This window comes from Rhinolophus hipposideros, assembly GCF_964194185.1.
Source record: "Rhinolophus hipposideros genome assembly, chromosome: 4".
Classification (NCBI taxonomy): domain Eukaryota; kingdom Metazoa; phylum Chordata; class Mammalia; order Chiroptera; family Rhinolophidae; genus Rhinolophus; species Rhinolophus hipposideros.
Window position 1 is genome coordinate 54,759,822 of NC_138050.1, and position 21,021 is coordinate 54,780,842.

A 21,021-nucleotide genomic window follows, 5' to 3' on the forward strand; every position below is an offset into this window, starting at 1 on the left:
ACATCACAGAATTAAAGTAGGAGATTAATTAAAGTTGACTCCAGTTAAAGGCAGAGCCCCAGGCATTAGACAGTGATTTGCAATCCTACTGCACATTAGAATTAAGGGGCTTTTTTAAAAAGGCTGATCTCTGGGCCTGACCCCAAACCAATTAAATCAGAGTGGGGCCCAGACATTGATATATTTTGAAAGATTTCCAGGTGATTCTAATATAACAACATGGTTGAACGCACTGAGATAGATATGGAACAGAGCATGCACAATCCATTAACTGATTTGCATAAATATACACACTTATAAATACTTATTTATATATAAGTATATATGCATATTTATACACACACATATATGTGATATATCACATATATGGCAGAGCAGGATGATGTGATGTTTCATATGTTCGGTATTTCTCAAATATATTCAACAAAACGCTAATTGTATAAGATGTCAATTTCTATCATCTAAAAAGCAATAAAACAGAGCCTAGTGGAGAAACACTGAGCTCAGCTAATGAGCTTCTCTGCAGGACTTCTCAGGGCCTTTACTGTGCCAAGTGTACTGTGAATCTCCAACTTACATTTTCAAAAAACTCCTTGGAGCTTACGAGACAGCTATGTGTTCTTTCCCCAACAAATTAATTATTGCCAATCTTGGCTCATTATCTATAAAATGGTGTGGGGTTTGGTGAGATGGTATCTCTTCAATTTGTTTCAGCTTTAAGATTCTATAACTTATTTTGCCTACTTAGAATCTCCTGTTACTGTATAGTTTTTCTTCTCTCCAACCTTGTTTTGGAAAGGACTGTTATTTAAAATAGTATATTATGGAAAAATTTAAACATATTCAGCAGTGAAGTGAATAACAAACCTCCATCTGCCATCAACCAACTTCAACAATTATCAACAATTACCAACTCATGGCCAATTCTGTGTTATCTATGTCCCTACTATCCTCAAAACTAGACTGATTTGAAGCAATTCTCAGACATTGTGTCTTTAGTTGGCAAATATTTTGGTATAATTATCTAAGATATAAGAACTGAAAAACACACATCCTCAGTACTTTTATCACACATAATTTCTATTAACAATAACTTCTTACTTTCACCAAAATCCAGATTTCACATTACGTTAATTAATTCATAATTTTTTATACGTAGTTAAACAAATTAGGATCTAAATAATGTCCAAATATTTAATTGACGTATGTACCTATTACATCTCTTTACATCTCTTTGAATCTTTTATCCTCCCTCTTTTACGTTTTCACCCTTGAAGCTGAAGAAATCAGGTCATTTGTTCCATACAGTTTCCCACATTCTGGATTTTGCAGAGTGCATCCTCATGGTTTATTTCAGTATGTTCCTCTGTCCTCAGTTCTTGTTAATTAGTAGTTAGTTCAGGAAACTTCATTATATGCAGGTTTTTTTCCTTTCTTTCCTCCCTGCCTCTTTCTCCTTTCCCCTCCCTCCCTCCCTTCCTCCCTGTCTTCCTCCCTACCTTCTTTCTTCTCTTTTCTGTCTTTCTTCCCAAGAACAGTTGATATGCATCTTGTGTATCTTGTCACTCTTTTGCTAATGTATCAACGATTGAAACGCATTGCCTAGAGTCATTATTTATTAGGAGCTGCAAAATTGAGTTGCTCTGATTCTGTCATCCATTCTTCATTTGTTTGTAGTAGGACTACGTCAAGTTATATTTATAGATTAACTTAGAGAGAATCAGCATCTTTATAATATTAAGTCTTTCTGTCTAAAAATGCAGTATGTCTTTCCATTTGTTTTAAATGTAATTATGTGACTTTCAGGAATATTTTACGGATTAACTCACTTTGCCTATTTACTTATTTTTCACAATGTTGTCTTCTTTTCCATTCCGTCTTTTGAAAAGGTATTTTAAAAAACTATAAAAGTCACTGGTTGTACATGCTGATTTTACAACTTAATACTTTCTATTAAAAAGAAAGTATCTCCTTCATAGAGATAAGAGGATAACTTTTTTAATCAAGTTATCTCGTTTATAGTAATGTTTACATTCATTCTTTCCAGTGTTCTAAATACATCTTCATCTCTTGAAGTGGAAATATTACTGTTTTTCTCTCTTCTCCACTTTTTGTCACAAATTGCTTTCTTTTTTCTAATAGTACCTGCATTGAAATGTATAAGAAGGTAACTTGTGTTGTTTATCATCTTTCTACTTATCAAGCATTATCAACTTGGAATTCACTGACTGTGTAATTAAAGAGGCCATCCTTTCAACAATTTAAGAGATATTTTTGCAGTGTTAGAGATGAACTTCACACACACACACCAAAGAGTTTATGAAGTTTAGGTATTACATGACAGAGAGTGAGCTGGTAATAGTGTAATTATTTAATTAATCAGGGTAGTAGATTTAGAGCCTTTTGATATATACTTCAGGACTCAAATTACTTAGCATGCCCTTCTCCATTGAACTACTGCTGAAATATATAATATTTATATATGGACATATATATTATATTTTTACTATAAATATGATATTTATTATACTATATGAAATAACTCTCAATAGAAAAGACTCATTAAAAGTCAAAGGAAATGGGGTTAGCATTTCTTATGAGCTGAAACAAATTCTTGTCTAAAGAATCACAAGCATCCATTTAATCTTTCAGAGGTACTTGAGGTACAGAGGTACAGAGGTACTGAGGTCAGAGATGCTAGTGTTTTGGAGTGCTTCTTGATATCTCCTCTAATTTGTCCCTTTTCTGCACATTTGTCAAGCTTCGTATGGAGGCACGATTGTCAAGAAATATATGCATTTAGTCCTCAGCAAAGAGAACCACTAGGAAATACACTATGAAGATTTTTTGTTATGAGTTTTTCTTAAATGAATTTTTTTCTTTTAAAAAAGAAAGTTTTTCTTATGAAATTTTCTTAAAATTTCAATTAAAAGCACATTTGTTAAGCTTCCATTATAAACAAAATGCTGCACCAAACAACATTTCAGCTCTGCAAGAGTTGGCATTATAATGAATAGCTGATAGATGGGTCAAAAAGCTCAAAACAGAATGACATAAATACTTATAAAAGCACTAATATTTTTCTGGGTTTGATTCTGAATACTACCTTGGCTTGTTAAACATTTCTTTGAAAGTTTCCAATGAAATGAAAAATGAGAACGTTCACATTCTACTCACAACTCAAGAATTTAGAATGTATCATCCAAACCAATGGCCTTTAGAAAAATCCCCATGCAAATTTAGGAATTTGCTAAATCGATCCACTGTAAAATGAGTTTCATCACAAAGAAAATAATTTTATTCTCCAAATGGCTCCTAGTTAGTGTTGTGTACAACACCCAAGCAAACCTACTAAGAAAAAGGTATAAATTTAAAAACATATATTTCTTTTTTTATAATTTGTCTAAGAATTGGTTTTGAGATTTTCCCCATAAATGCCTAAAACTAGCTTTGGATTTTTAATAGAGACTCATTTTTAGGGTTTGAAAAAAATGTCATTCCTTGTTATATAAAAAGCTCAGATTATAAATGTATTCCAAAATAAATCGTTAAAATGTTTAGCAGAAAGAATAATAAGGGATATACATAATTGCAGTAAAATTAAAAAAGGTTTTAATAAGAAAATAATGTAAATGTTTGCACATATCCATTGTCAACACAGACTTGACAGATGATTGCGTGGGGGTTGAAGCAGGGGACTGACAGCATGGCCCCTAGGAGAGGCCCTGACACCGTTCCACCTGAGATTTCTTCACGTTACTTACCACGTGAGGGAGAAACCAGGGAGTCTCACTGCAGACATGAAAGCATGCACGTTTTTGAAGGTAAAAATGGAAGGAATCAATAGGGCTGCCAGATACCATTCAAATACTTGGCTCTGAGAAACATATCACAGGAGGCAGTCTGCAGACCTGTGTATATTGTTGTACGTCCTATTGGTCATTTTTTAACTGAGTTCTTCCTTGTGTACATCACTATTTTTTTAAAAAAATTATTTATTGGGGTGACAATTGTTAATGAAATTACATAATTTCAGGTGTACAATTCTGTATTACATCTGTATCCCATTGTGTGTTCACCACCCAGAGTCAGTTCTCCTTCCATCACCATATATTTGATCCCCCTTACCCTCATTTCCCTCCCCCCACCCCCCTTCCCCTCTGGTAACCACTAAACTATTGTCTGTGTCTATGAGTTTTTGTTTCTCATTTGTTTGTCTTGTTTTTGGTTTATATACCACAAATCAGTGAAATAATAAGCAATAAATAAGTAAAACCATGAAGACTTCTTTTTTCCATGAATCCATGGATACAAAGTATGAATAGAGAAAAAAATATCTATGGCCTCCTTGGTCTTATTTTCATACTAGACTTTTTGTAAAGTTTTGTAAAAAGCATGATTCATGATGATTCACCCTGTATTAGGTGAGTCAGCATGATTTAGGATGTACTCACAGGATGCTGTATTACCTTTTTTTTTTAGGAAAAACAAGTGGCTGGATTTTAAACATTTAGTGTTCCCATTTACAACAGTAACAGTGGCTATGCACCATTTCTCAAACTGGTTCAGCAAGCGAGCAAACAACACCAGAACCTCTATAACAATAATCTTGTTTAATTTACAACTCTGTCCGTCTATTATAATCCTGAGTTTACAGATAAGGAAACCAAAACTCATTATAAACTCTTCATCTTGGCCAAGATAGTTCTACTAGTAACAGTCACAGAACTGGGTTTCAGACTAATTCTATTTAATTCCTGATCCAGTGTCCTTCACCGCACCATCTACTTTAAAATATAGCTCAACAAGTTATGTAATCATTAACAGTTCTCTCTAAACAGTGCAGAGTTGTAGTTCTTCATGCAATACAGTGCAGCTTGGTTTTCTGTTTCCACCTGTACCTTTTTTACAGGTTTATTTTACCTTCTCTGTGTGGTCAAGCAAACTATTTCCACTCTATTCTTTAACACTTAATTTTTAGAGATATCTAATTTGATGAAATTATTCATGCAATACTATTAAGATACGTAAAGGATTTAGTGCTTTTCCAAGTGCCCTAAATTGTAAATGGATTAAAAATAACCAATGCCTCTTTAATCTATTTTCATGAGTTCTCCATAGTCATATATATGCATGTCACGTAAAGAAGAATCTCCAAATAACAGCATTTAACATAAGAGAGTATTTTCATTCTAATTTTTGGCGAAGGTTTCTGAAGATCTTTGCCCTGATTGCAAATACAGATGCCTTCTGTCTATCCGTCTGACCTACTTGAAATAGTGTAAGTACATCTCAGCTCTTTATCTAGTATTGTCTTTCAAGACAAGTGCTCTGTTTAAAAAAAAAATGGCTATGGCACTTGTTTACAAGCCACACAAAAATGATAAATATGTCAACAAAAAAGGGACATTAATTTTAAAACAGGATTGTAAAGTACTTATTTCTGTATTTGTGGGTGTTAGGTCTCTGAATGACAGAGACCTTGACTTCATGTTAGGTCTCTGAATGTTAGGTCCCAGGGACCTTGACTTGCAGACCGAGTCATGTCCGCAAGAAAACAACAAAATGTCTGTTGGCCTGCACCTGCAGACAGAGCCAAACTTGCGATAACAGAAAACCCCACAAAACAGCTACTGGCTTACAGGCAGTCAACATTTTCTGTTCAAACAGTGCTACCCTGTCAGCACAGCCCCTATAAAACCCTCCTCACCCTTCCTTCGGGGCTGCAAGTCTCCTTTAGACATGCAGCCTGGACTGTAGCAGTCTTTGCTCCGATATACTTTTCTTTCTTACAATAAAAACTTTCTTAACTTGCCTGACCATGCATGTTCCTCTACCGACCGACCTATCAATAAGTAATTATGCATATAGTCTCTGTTGAATTAAAAAGAGCGAACTTATTTTATAAAGTTTATAAAATTAAAAAAAAATCCCACTTACTTGTTCAAATTCATTCTTTTGAAATTCTTCAAAACCACAGATGTCCAGTATTCCAATATCTGATGTCTGGGTGCTGAAATGAAACAATGAAACAGTGACTAGGATACTTAAACCTCTTACATGACCCCTGCCCATGCTAACCTCAGGTCAGAGAAATCCAACCAGTTAGCATATCTCTACCAATATGAAGTACAAGCATGCAAATAATTATTTTAGGGTCTGGTGAAAACTCTGAAAATTAGAGGGAAAAGGTGTTCTTTCAATGCCCTGCTTCAAACACAGATACATTGACAAAAATACACTGATTTTCAGTTTAAAATGTCACCACACATGGGTGGTTTAATATTTGCTTCTCTGAAACAGTCCTGTCTTTTCTCCTTTGACTAGACTTGCTTTCTCTGAAGGAATGTGTGCCCACCTGTGAAGTGGCTCTCACCAGCTACTACTTGAATCTTGTTAGGCTGCACGAGCAGGAATCAAGCAATTTCTTTAACACACATAAGTAGAATACAAGCTAAATCACAATTAAGCTACGTGCATGTTCTTTGATTGATCAAACTGAGCCACTTCATAATTATATTATGATTTTCCTAAAAGAATTCTTATAAATAAAGAAGCATGAAGAACATTAAACTTGGTTGCAAAGTTGAATGAAATCAATGTAAGTACCCTGTGAATTTCTTTTTTTTTTCTTTTTTTTTTATGTAAACCACCCTCAGAGTTTGGTACAGTCTTGGATGGTCAAATCACAGATGTCAGAACCCTTGTGATGAGTGAGGAAAGGAGGAAGAAAAACCTGTCAGCAGTGCTGACAACCTGGGTTCTGTGAGGAATGTGGAGGCTGTACAAGGGAGTGTGCATTACATTGCTTCTTGTAAAGAAAGCTTCCAGATGATTCTAGAATGCTGGTCACCTAGAGGGCACATACCGCACCCCTTCCATATTGCTGGTCTAGGACTTTAGTAGCATGATTGCTTTCCTCATTTTCTGATAGTAGGTATGATATTCCATCACCATTGTGATGTTTATTGTTTTAATTCCACTACTCTTGTTGATGTACCTGTTTTGTTGTTGTTTCCTCTCCACTTGATTTGTCCAAACTACATTGGCGACTGACTCTTTTTGTATCTATATTTTGTTTTCACAATCATTACATAATCATACTTTAGAGTCACTTAATGTAAATTAAAGTGACATACTTTATGTCACTTAAATGACCTTCCCCCCTTGAATAAAAGGTAGAGAGTTGATTCTATGATATCCTGCCTGTAAGATTATTTGTTATACATGGTACACACATGAGATTCATAAGCAGGAGGGAGAACGTTTTTAAAGCCCTTAATATGAACTTCACTTCACGTGGCCAAGGATATAAAGCAGTGAGGGAAAGGAAGAATCATTCTAGGTAATTGCTTTAGTTTTCTAGAAGAAAATGTATAATTAACTTTGTACCTCACCCTGTGTGCCCAGATAAACTCCACATGGATTAGAAAATTAAATATTAGAATAAGAAGTTGTAAAATGTAGAAGAAAACAAATGTGATTTATTTATTTATTTATTTATTTATTTATTTATTTATTTATGCTTTCAGTTTTGCAGGATATTATAAATAAAATACAATTCTGTTAGAGGTAAGCATTATTTTAAAGTGTATTGTCTCATTCATTTTCATAGATATTTTTTCCATCCACTGACCTTTGTGTTCAGTCATACATCATCTCCCATCTATCCATCCTTCTTTCTATCCTGCTATCTTTATAATATGCACAAAGAGATGTCAGCAATGGTGCTTGTTCACTGAGTGGTAACAATGATTTGAGAGAATTAGGATACTTTGTTGCTGTGTCTTTGTGTGTGTATGTGTGTGTGTGTTTTCCATGTCATGAGCTGCATTGTTTCTGTTGTAGGAGCTTCATGATAAAACTTGTCAGGTGTTTAGTTTGTTTTGTCTTGGGTATGAAACTTAATTCAAAAACATTTTAGTTGGGTAACTTTGGGCAAGTTACTTAAATTGTCTGAGCTGCCGTTTCATCATCTATGAAACTAAGATAACAAGCAACATGGGATCACCTAGATTGTTGTTAAAATTAGAAGTGATATACACAAACTACTAGGATAATAGCTAGTATTACAGTGTATCACTGGAACATGCTTTAAAAACTAGTTTTTTAAAACTTGCTGTAAAAATTAAGAGAATGGCTTATAGAAGAAATATAAGTGACTAATAGGCATGTTAAAAATGCCAATCTCACTGAAACTGCAAAAGAAATAAAATTTTAAAAATTAGGATGAGAAAGTTAGTCCCACACACTTTTCTTAGGAGTCTAAGTTGGTAGAAGCTTCTTTAAAAACAATTTAGTTATATGGCATAAAGCTTTGAAATGTTCATTTGAACTAGTACTTCCACAGAGCGAACCTTTACTAAGACAATTATCAGGAATGCAATTAAAGACTTATGAACAGGGTTTTCGTTGTTATCTTAATTACAGTACCAAAACCAAAAAGGAATAATAAATACCCCACACTAAAGACACATTTAATTAAATGGCATGCATCCTATGATGAACTCATTTTGGGAAACTGTCAAGTTAACAGACAGCAATACATAAGTTCCGTATAAAGAATAACCCCAACTGTATATCCAGAAGACCTAGAAAGAAGTACAGTCAGCCTGAGAAGAAGAAATAGAGATGGTTTGTTTACTTCTTTTTATTGTTTTGAATTTTCTAAGGTTTCTCTAGTGAAACAATATTATTTTTATTACCAGTAAATACAGTTGTGTGTATAAAGACACTATGAAACCATGGCAAATGTTCTTGAACAACAAGCTAAAAACTACAGCTGGAAGAAAATTTATACCTTTTGCATATTTACAGTAACTTACAGCATAATTTCAACCATGTTAAAAAGGAAAAAAAAAAGTAAATCCATGGCACAGTGAACAGTAAGTGTCTTGAACAGGAGACCGAGAGGTACTTTCTTAATTTTTTAAATGTCTTATACTGACATAAGAGTATTACAATACTCTTTATCATTAACCTTTATTTAGAAGGCATATGATTAAATGCTTGTTGGGTGTTTTCTGAGTTTGTGGAAGAAGGAACAACAACACCCTTAAGGGCAGAGAGAAAAAAGCATAGCTCAGCAGAAACGGTGGAGAAAGGTGGATGTTTAGGGATAGAAAGTGCAACAGGGACCCCAGGAGATGGAAGAGAAAGAGCAAGGCACTTCCTAAAGGCCATGTGCCGGTCACAGTATGGATGCTTCTGCCGACTTCTCTCAGGATCTCATATCTGACTCCCCTGCCTGATGGCTAGCTGGCATTGGCAGCAGCAGCCCTATAATTATGGCATATGAGACTGACAGGAGTTAGGAAAAAGGGCAAAACATACCAGTGACAGGATGACACTATATACATCCTTCCCCTTCTCGTAAGGACGGTGACTTTGTGGTGACAAGCAGAGGAAGGAAGCTGAGGCTATCCAGGAAAATGGGTGAGCAAAGTATAAAAGATTCTTGTTCAGATTTGGGAAAGCAAATTATTAATTAATCATTTAGAGCAACATAAACTGGGTTTTAAGAATACTCCTTGGAAACAATCTTTCACATTTCGTAGATACTGGATTCCGAATTGTATTTAGTTACACAATTAAAATGCTATTTTAAAAAAAAGGATGGTAAGGAAGGAAAAACCATTGTCAGGAGAAAATTTAAATGCAGGTTTAATGCATTTTAAAGATTACTTTTGCAACTAATGACAGACATAGTGTGTATTTTTTTTTTCCAAAAATGTATTTCATCATTTATGATTGAATGAAATATGTGTCTGTTTTTGCAGTAGCAACCTTGGCAGGAGGGTTACAAGACTCTGCAGCCAGCAAAGGGCGCATACTATGTAGTAGTCAGCACCGCTGTCGTTTCTCTTATTGATTTCTTGACTTGGATTGCACAGGCATTTAACTCAACTCCAACTTCTAGCCAGGAGGAGCAAACAAAGGTCATCTGATCACCCAGGATTCACTCCTGTAGGCAAAATTAACATATTATTGAGGTGGTCTGTTTTTAGTTCGAATTCCGCCTTAGTATTCTCCTGAGGGCTGTCCTGATGGGTAACAACACTGTCAAACTTAGGTTAACATATTAGTAAAATAAAACACCTTTTATGTCAGACAAAATATTAAGGGCCAAGGCATCTGTCTGGTTTTGATTTTGTTTTCCATGTGTGAATATGGGAAGAGGAAAGGTCCAAATTAAGAGAATGTCCACCTTAGAACACGGATGAACTAATTTTATTTGGACAGAGAGGTCCAAAGTCAGGTTTGTCCTCAATCATCCCTAGGCAAGGAGATTAACTAGAGAGTTAGCTAAATCTGTAGTCAGGTGAGAGAATAGCTGAATCCTGCTTGGCACAAAACCCTTAGATTGAGCTGGAGTAAAATCCACCCTCAGTTGATCATTGACCAGTAGGCCCTCAGACAGGGTAAAAACAAAATACAAAAGCATTCCAGACTTGAGTAATCTGGCTGTCCAGACACAGTGCTCTGGCGATCAGATGGACTCACACAGAGCTTAGTGGTGCAAAGTCCCTGGGGGTTTGGGGCTCAGCTATGGCATTCACCAACTCTGCTACCAATATGCTGGAGAATTTACTTAAAATAAGTTTTGTTTTTAATTGGCAAGGTGCACTCATTGTAGAGGCTAACTGCCTATTCCATAGCTTATCTGAATCCCCCAGGGTTTTCTCTAGTCCGTGAGAGGAACTTAGGATGGAGAGATGTGACTCCAGGATTGCATACTTTGGGGAGATCCTCCCTTTTATTCTTTGACCGAAGAAAATATGTGCTGTTAATCATTTTCTGAAAACATGTCAGAAATTAAGGAAAGAGTTTGCAGTTACTGACAAGTAGAGCTAGAAGCTGGATGATGGGTGGAGGTGGTGGTTACCCAAGCAGCCATCCGCCTCCTTTCATCTTTTGTGGTATTGTACCAAGATCGTTCCTAAATGTAGTCCTTTTTTACACTTCTCTCCTACTGGAAATATAGGTTAAAAAGTAAACAAACAAATAAACAAACAAACAAAACATTGGAGACTCCTAGAAAATTACAGTTAATTAGCCTGGATATATAAGAAAATCCTGAGATGGGGATGGAAACCAGAGCTACCCTTCACCAAGTACTGTTATGAGCATTTAAAATGCCATACCTCATTTAGCCTTCACAACTACCCTATGAGATAAGTACAGTAATCATCCCTATGGTACAGAGGAGAATACTGAGACAGAGGACAGTGAACTTCTAAGTTGTCCAAGGGTACACAGCTTTAGAAGGATCCAGGATTTGAAAACAGATTGTCTAACACTAGATTCTGTGTCTGTAAGCCCTATGTACATGTAAGACATAAAGTTACTTCCAATTGCTACTTCTATAAAGAAGTCTAATTCTGACCTACAACAGGGAAACCAGGAAGGGAACTCTCCCCAAGAGTAAGAAGAGTACAAAGAATAAAAAAATCACTTAAATCCTTATCAGTGAAAGCTACAACTCAAAGATGAAAAAGCATTAATACTTAGTACTTTCAATAAACATATGTCCTTATTCATTGCAAGTTGCATTTATAACAGTGATGTATATGTATGCTTTATTACCAAAAGGATCTTAGAAACAGGGATCAACCTATCATACAATTTATTTTTTTAAAATCATAAATAATATTTAGTTTATAGGAACTCTTACATTGCTAGTCTAAAGCAATCCTCATTTCAGAATAGCAGACTATTTAAGTAAATTATGACATCACTGCTCTACCAGGTATTCTGTAGTTATTAAAAATGATGTTTATGAAGAATAGATAGAAATATGAATAAACATTTATCACAATGAAAAGAGCCAGGTACCAAACTGCATGCATTGGATGTGGAGTAACTGAAACCTTCATCCACTTCTGGTGGTAGCTTAAATTAGAAATTTAGAACATGGTTTGAATTCATCCAGTAAAACTAAAGCACATGCCTACTGAATGACCCAGAAATCCCACTCCTGGGCATGGATCCAGAAGAATGAGTGATGTGTCCACTAAAAGACAAGCACAAGAATATTCATGGCTGCTTTATTTATATAGTCAAAACCTGGAGACAACCCAAGTGTCCATCAACAGTAGAATAAATAACTAGTGGTATGTCCATACATGTTTTTATAAAGGGATGCTATGAAGGGCTAGAATAAGAATGAACTACTGCTGCACTCGACATTGTAGATGCATCTCGCATACATAACATCGAGTAAAAGAAGCCAGCCATAAAAATAGGGCATAAAGGAAGCTTTCCAGCGTGTTGGATAGATTCTACATCTCGGTCTGTGTGGAGGTTACGTAGTCATGTTACATACATACAATACATCAAATGGTACACAGAATACGTGCACTTCTGTGCCATGTTACACCTCGAAAAAGCAGGGGAAAAATGTATGTTTACTAGGATCATGACTATGCATAGGGATGGAGAGATTATTAGTTGAATATCTGTTAAATGAGAAACACTTAAATGCGTGCTTACTTTGGTACTGCCAAGTCTAACATGATGTTCGAATCATGACCCTTCTTATAGTTAACCTTGGTTACCATCAGGAGCTCAAGCCCCATTCATCAACATGAAGACATCAGTAAGGAAGACAATTACAAAGAGGATGTTAGAGTAGCCCAGAGGTCAAGGGAGAGATGGAACTTCATTCTTCAAGCAGTTGAATATAATTACAGCAGTATTTATACCATTACTGTTTTCATTTAAATCTATCCTCCTCGTATGCCCACCCACTCTTTTGGCAACTAAACACTGCTCTTTGAAAGCAGAGTTACGTTTCTTGGGAATGCCTTCAGACCAGTAACTTTAGCCCCTCCACCAAAAATAAAGTTCTTATATTCAACGAGTTATCTGGATAACTTAGTCAGAGAGACTAGAGGGAGGCTCCCTGTTGTTGCTATCTGCCAGTATAAGGAGGAGTCATGGATTTCCTTCAGAGCATGCATCAACCAAAGAAAGCACACCATCACTGAAAGCTTTTCAGAAAAGCAAAACAAAGCAACAATGACAGCATGAAATCAACACAGTTGTGGGTGACTTGTGGTTTATGCTGCCACAAAGTCAGCGGCCAACTATATCATTCTATATGCCATACGATAACAAGTCGTGTTATATCTCTATGCCTCTAAATTAGAATCCTACATCATTTCATTGGGACTACCTTTTATAAATCAGCAACTGTCAAAATAAAAGCGTATAGAATAATGCAGAAATTCTGTAGCTTGTCTTTTCAATGACACATTTAGTTCAGTCTCATGTCAAGAAGATACCTCTCGTTTTGTTTGGGTCTGTGTCAGTTGGTAAGTGACTGCAAGACACAGCACAGCAGCAGGATTCAGGAGTTGGGTCAGGTTGCCCCAGTGTATATGGCAGATCCATGCCATATATGGATCTGTAGTCCATGTTTTGTTTTTTTGAGAACAAGCCTGAGGTTTACAGGAGAGATGGTGAGTCGGGTATTTGGCCAAAGTCAGTCAGGGAATTCTCAGGATAAAATGTAGGGAAACTCAAAAGGTGTGAAAATGTATTAGGTGGGTCTCGTTTGGATGACACAGTAAAGACAAGATCCCGGTAAGATGGGCAATCAGGTAGGTGGGTGGGAGTAGTTTTCAGAACGCCATCAAAGCACTCCAGCTGCAATTTTCCGTGATCTTCAAAGAAGAGGTATGATTACTAACCAAAGAAAGGGAGTTCCCCAATGTGTGAATGCCCTGTGTGCATGGGTGGACAAGTGCTAGGAGACACACACTACTCTGCAAAGCCGGCCACACAACTGCTTATGGATGGTGATTGCATCACAGGGGGAAGTCTAGACTCTCAGCGGAGTCCAGCCCCTCTCTAGGTTTTGATTTGTTAGGGTAGAGCCACTGAAAGCAGTGAGCTAACGTAGGTCATGGTTATAAGGATTTGCAGGTATGATTTGATCTGCAGCCTTTAAAATTCACCAAATAATTGTGGTTCTACCAGTTGTACTAAGACTGAAGGATCCATTAAAGTTGACACATTTTAGCATAAGTTGGGTCAGGAAGGACCATGTCAAAGTTCACCCATTAAGGTATAAAGTCACGAGGCTAGATTTGCAGAGGGAGCATTTCTGTGAGAAAGGGTGGTGAAGCCATGGTGGAGCTGCTGGCTAAGCCTTAAAACGGGTCCTTCCACTAGGTGGATACTTAAGAGAATGCCTAGAACAACTAGGTTTTCCTGGTGGTTGAAACCTGTCTGGGATGATTCATCCTATTTTGCCTTTTCTTGATGTTAGATCAGTTCCATAAGAATGGTATAGACAGTTAGGTCAACTGATGGCAATGAGAGATGATGAAGGTCTCAAAAATAACTGCTCTGCAAAATGAAGGACAAGCCTCTGGATAGTTCTTCACTATTTCAATCTGTCAATTAGAAAGTATAGTGAAGCCTCATCACTATACTTCATTATTCAAAGGTTTGGGAGTTTACTGCCGAGGTGATAATGGAGCAGAGTGTTTGAGAAGGAGGAATCATCTCAGCATCTCTCAAATCCCCTGTAAAATGGAGAACTGTCTTTCTAACAATTGCCTCAAATGTACGTACTCACAATTTATGGTTCAAAGTAGGAGAGATGAAAATTAATTAGATAGTGACTTGTAGCAAATAGATGCTGCTGAATAACAAACCTCCCCAAAACTCAGTGACTAAAAGCAATAAGTATTTATGATGGTTCACAAGTCCTTTTGTCAGCGTGGGTGGCCCGGCTGGGGGTTGGCAGGTGTAGGATGATCTCAGCCAAATGTGTTGGGGTTGGCTGGCTATTTGGCTGGCTAACAGAGTGTCTCTCATCTTCCTCAGGCAAGCCTGGGCTTACACACATGGCAATGACAGGGATCTGAGAAAACAGATTTGTGCGAGGGCTCGGAATTGGCACATCATCATTTGTACTGTATTCTGTTGGCTAAGGCAAGTCACAAGGGCAGCTCAAAGGGAGAAAAATGAGATGTAACCTCTGGATAAGAGAAGCGTCCAAGTTATACTGTACAGAGCCTGGGTACAGAGAAGGATAAACAACTGGGAACATTTTTGCAATCTGCCAACACCTCTTCTCCTGAGAGTGTTTTTTAACTAAATCATTTATTGGTTCGTTCACCTTTTCAATGACTGTACACTGAACAAGCAGCTTTGCAAAGCACGCTGCAAGATGCTAGAGGCCCAGCTACAAAGAAACAGAGAACAGACTTGCCCTGAGGGTCACATCCAGGTATATACATTTCACATTTTAAATAATAATTTAATTGGAAATAAAGAAATCATCTATATTTCAAAAGGTTAATTAAAACATTAGTTTTAAAACTATAACTTTTTATTACTCTTCTGACATTCTTAAATATGGGAGGCCTATTTGGAAAAGCACAGGTATTAAGTCTGACATACTGGGGTTCATGTCAAGTTCATCACTTTGTGGCTGTGTGACTTGAGCCACATACTTAACATCTCTGAATTCCAACTTCTTCATTTGAAAAAGGGAGACAATAATACTTACCTCACGGGTCATGTCAACATTTATTGTGATGATCCCCAGCACAAAGCCTAACGCACTTCCAGGTAACACCCAATAAATGATCACCACAATAATTGCACCTTCACCGCTTATTACATCTGCATACATAAAGAAGCCAGGCTTGGAAAGTGTATTTTTAATAAGACAGCATGTGAAGAGAAAAAAGTTAAACAACATGGAACTGACAAAACTGGGGAAAAAAAAAAAAGTCCTCTAGTTGAAAAGCACATCCTCCTCAATTAGAAAATTATATTAGAAAAAGGCAAACAGTATTTAAATTGTAATACTGACATTTCCTTCCTGGTTGTTTTCTTCAGGGAGAGGCAGGGTCACCAAGAGGCAGAATGGGACATTCTGCTCTCATTTCTGGATGGCACTGCAACATTATTTATTCTGGCAGAACTGCCACTATGCTCGAATGACAGGCACAGAGGAGCATAATAAATACAGATTTGGTTAACTCTGTTGAGCAGGACAGGTTATCAGGGGGTTGAAAAGAGGCCAAATGCATTTCCCTAGTTAGAAATGAAACAAGAAAGCAGAATGACTAGCACTGCAATGAATTTTATGCTTTGTATAAAATATACAAGCTTTAGCATCTGCACTCTTGCCTCAAAAAGAACTAGAAAAGTAGAATACTAGGTTTTTTATCAGTCTTATAAATCACTGAATTTCTTACACATTTTGTTGAATTTATTTGGCTCTCAGATAGTATTTGCAAATCACATAACACTCATCAGCAAAAAGGAAAAACAACTACTGCTTGATACTAAAAATGGCATATTCTCATAGATCTGACAAATCTCTTTTTACTTCCATCTCCTCAAAACATGTACTTAAGGGAAAAGCATTTATGGTTCCATAAGCTGCTCTACTCGTGAAACAATTTATCACATTATCATGATCAATATTTAAATGTAAGCATTATTGGTCCAGAGTATACGGTAATTTTTATAATAAAGGTGGTAATTGTTAACCATTATTTTGTATTTATTATGTGATAATTTAAGATTATTTTGAGTATTATCATATACATGATGCTTTGCTAAATCTCTAATATTATTACTTATTCCTCTGAATCCTTCTATTTGAAAACAAAAAAGAAATCTCAAAAATTAATGGAAAACAAATGTACAGTTAAAGAGAAAAAGTTCTTAGCTCTTTAGGAAATCATTATACATATGGGTATTTTGGTAAGGATCTTAAGCAGAAGGAGAATTATTTAGAAAGCTGGTTTTGTCTCAGATATTTTGCTAAATTGTGTAGTTTTTGTTGTCATGGCAATAAGCACCACGATTTAAATAAGTCTATGCAGATATAGAAGTCACTCATACTATATTCATAAGAATCAAAGAAATCTCATTATTTAATGAAAAAAAACAAAATAAAACAAAACTCCCCTGTTTGGATGAAGCAGAGAAAAACATGGTGTGTCAAATTATTTTTCTGACAAACTGCTTGTTATTTTATTTTCAAAACAACATAAAGACAAAATATTTTGAACTAAACAACAAAGAAAGCACTACATAGAAAACGTCTGGAATGCACTGAGAAGCACATACTCAGGGTCAACAAAATCATTGGAAAATATGAAACAAACATTTCATTCAGGAGATCAGGAGAAAGCACAAAAGGGCAAAATTCAAAGAAAGCCAAAATAGAGAATAAAAATGCAGACATTAATAAAATAACAGACATGAGAAATGACAACAAAACAAAAAATAATTTTTGAAAATAAATAATTCTTATAGGCAAAGTTCAAGCAAGACTTATCAATGATATTGGGAAAAGGCATAAACAAATTAGGAATGCAAAAGCTGTCAAAAGACAGCTAGCTAAAGAGAGACTGAAGGATTGTAAAACAAAGCTACAATTTAGTTGAATGAATTTAAAATCTTAAAGTGGACAATTTTCTAGAAAATATAAATGACTCAGAAAATAAAAGAAAATAATCTGATTGACTTATATACTTTAAAACAACCGGTATTCAAAAGTTAATTCTTCCTCTACCTTCCCAAAAGATTTTAAGGAGACTTTCACCAGACATTCAAAGATCACATCAGCTTCATTTAGCATAAACCACTTTAGAGAGGAGGGAAACAAAGAAACTTATTGAATTTACTCTTTAATATAAACTTGACATCAAAGAATTGTATAAGAAGAAAAAATAGAATTCATTTAACTAATGAAAATAAGTGCAAACTTCCTTAATAAAGACTAGAAAATTGAATCTACTGCATCTTGACCAAATAGGGTTGACACTATCTATATGTGGAGATTATTCAACATCAAAAAATATACATCAATATAATTTACCATCTGAGCAAACAAAAGAATCATTACAGTAATCTTAATAGAGAAAGGAAAAACATTAGATAAAACTTTGTATCCATTCATGATTGAAAACACTTCACAAAGATTTCCTACTGGAACTCTAAGTAAACAGATTATTTAATGGCAAGCATTTAGAAGTATTACATACATTTGGAAATAAGACAAGAATATTAATTATCACCACAAATTTTCAACATCATACTGGCAGTGCTAGCCAATGCAATAAAATAAGAACAAATAAGAGACAAAAGAGAAAATGAAGAGAAAAAGATAATTATGATCATAAAATAGTAAGATGTTACACAGGAAAATAATTAGGACTAATAAGAAAAATCAGCAGGGTTTCTAGATATAAGATCAACATATGAAACTCAAGATTGAGTATCCCAATAAACAAATTAAAATGTAATAGAAAAATAGCACTCATCATAGCAACAAAAAATATAAAGTACATAGAAAAAAAAAATAAATATATAAGAAATTGGCAGAGAAAAATACAAACATTATTTAAGGAACAAAAGAATACATGAATAAATAGAAATATAGATATTTGTGGGGAAAAAATCAACAGCCTGAAATGGCCAATTCTCCCTATACTAATCTATAAATGTATTTCTAGTCAAAATCCCCAAAGAATTATTTTATGGACTGAGTGAAAGTGGTTATAAAATTCATATGCAAAAATGAAGATCCAGGGACAACAAAAACAAATAAGAAAAATAAGAACTTATGAAAATTTACTTATTAAGACAATATATTATTAACACAGTTTTAGTCACATAGATTAAAAATCAGAAGGGGGTAAAAAAGCATTTCTAACTCAGGAAGTAGGGATAATTGAATATCTGACTAAAATACAAAATTATATCAATTATATAATTATATAAACAAAAATTCCTGCTGTACTGAAATCTAAAAGTTTTCAGAAAACAAAATAAAGTAAGATATTTTTCTTACCTTGAAGTAAGAAAAGAATGTCTATGATAAGGCCCTAAAGTCAGACCACTACATATAACTGCACAAATCTCACTGTACATCTAGGGGCATGTATGTCACCATGGGGCAGTGCACAACCTGCATTGCTATGTTCAACTTCACTCATAATCAGGAAAATACAAATTAATGTTCTTCCCGATTTTGTCACTAAAAATATACTCCAGAGAAAATGCTAAACATATATCTGAGGAGACATGTATGATGATGAAGAACTGTTTATAACTGAGGGGGGAAATAAAGGAAGAGAGTTAAATGTCCATCACAAAGAAAACAGTTCAGGATATTGTGATTTCTTCATCTAAGGGAATTAATGCAGCAGTTAAAAAGAATGAATTAGTTCTTTAGGTAATAATATAGTTAAATTTCAAAAACCATGTGGAATTAAAAGGGAAACATAGCATGAAATGTATTTTAAAATTCTTAATGTCTCACAAATGTTATACAGTTATGAAAAAACAATATCTAGAGAAATAAAAAAAACAAATTATGCAAAATTTACACAGAATTGATGACATTTTTCTGTCAGGGTAGGAAGGACAGGAATAAACCTATGTTGATAAACAAAAGGAATTTCAGCATTTAGCTGCAAGTCTATTTCTTTTATGTTAATAAATGTCTGAAGCAAAAGTGACAAATGTTAATAGTGTGAATTTTAGATAGTAGGTAGGTGACTTGCCTATATCCCTTTGTACCCTTTCTGATTATTAAATCTTCCTCTCCAGTAAAGTTAATGAAGAAAGATATAAGTTAAATGGAAAAAAAGAAAACGAATGGATAAGTCTATTTTCATTTTCTCACAAAAGCACAGCAGGCGATTTAGTATGTCTACGAAGTATTTGTGCATTATTAATATAAATTCATTTATTAGCAGTTAAGTATATTACATGTAATTAATAAGGTAACATACAAAATATCTTTTTACCAACTCTTAATTATGAACTGATTGCCTTGATTTTTAAACTGGTGTCTAAAAAATATCGAAAATATTTTTTATTTGTAAGTTCTACCAAAGAATTTAAATCTTCATAATCATTTCAATAAAGTACTGAGGAAGTTGAAACTAATAACTAGAGTAAATATTTGATTTGTAATCTTATTTGTTTACAAATTAAATCCCTGCTTCAGGACCAAGTTTTGCTTTTTTCCACTTTTGTGTCTGTTAAATGAGGACAGGTAATATCTATGACCTTTTTTGAACTTTTAACAGCAATTTATTATATATACAGAGGGTGCCAAAAATATACATATACACATTTTAAGAAAGAAAAAAAACTGTATTAAAATGTTAATACTCAATATATACCGATAACAAAAGATAAATTCAAGTCATGTTTGACTTCTGCAATTACAAGAGGTGTTCAAAATGGTTACCATCAGCGTAATTTTAATACGGCTTTTTCCTTTCCTAAAGTGTGTATACATTTTTTGGCACCCTCTGTATATACATATAATATAAAAAGAGAGACAGAAAATGTGATTTTACTTAGGATTCTCAAGTGATGTTAAATATATTATATACAGTAGTCGGATGTTTTCTTGGGGAAATGAATCTTCAATTTTATTATTAAAATAAGTGACAAAAATTAATTTCTAGGCATTTTATTCTTACTCCACTTTCGTATTCCCTAATTTACCATTTAGATTAAGTTTCTTTACTTATTTTAACTTTGAAAAAGCTAAGCAGCATTGCAAACTCTCTCACACTGTGATTCCTTGATGTTAAAGGGGGGGGGGATGTGTTTGGTTTGACAATAATATTTAAATTAATTGTAATATCCCTCTGCTTTACAATGGTGAGTAAGCCCTGCACAGCCCACACAGCTGAGAAACACTCCATATTATCTAGTCAATGAAGTGCATAGTCCCAAAGAGCAGACAATTCTTAAATCTAGAGTTAGGTAATAATTATATGAGTCCCATTCTATATTGGGGAGGGTAAAGGGATGCAGACATTCTGAAAAATCACGATGCTTCTTTCCAACAAAATCTTTCCTAACCATCTGACATAGGAAGGAATGGAAGAATAATGCCCACTTTAAGCCTTCCTGTTGGAGGAAATGATGGCAAACCCTCATGAAAAGGGAAAGTGACCTAAGGAAGCATGGCAGGGGTAATTAAATTTTCTGAGATTATCAAATCCCAGTCAT

General features: G+C 34.9%; 1 protein-coding gene across 5 annotated transcripts in view; it reads right to left on the reverse strand.

Moving 5' to 3' along the window:
* Window positions 1–21,021, reverse strand: part of MYO16 (myosin XVI) — a 562,776-nt gene that overhangs the window by 176,744 nt on the left and 365,011 nt on the right. For all 5 annotated transcript variants that reach the window (XM_081047109.1, XM_081047110.1, XM_081047111.1 and 2 more), the window contains one exon: window positions 5,941–6,013. In XM_081047109.1, coding sequence (XP_080903235.1) covers window positions 5,941–6,013 — 73 coding nt within the window. The remainder of the gene's footprint in view (window positions 1–5,940; window positions 6,014–21,021) is intronic.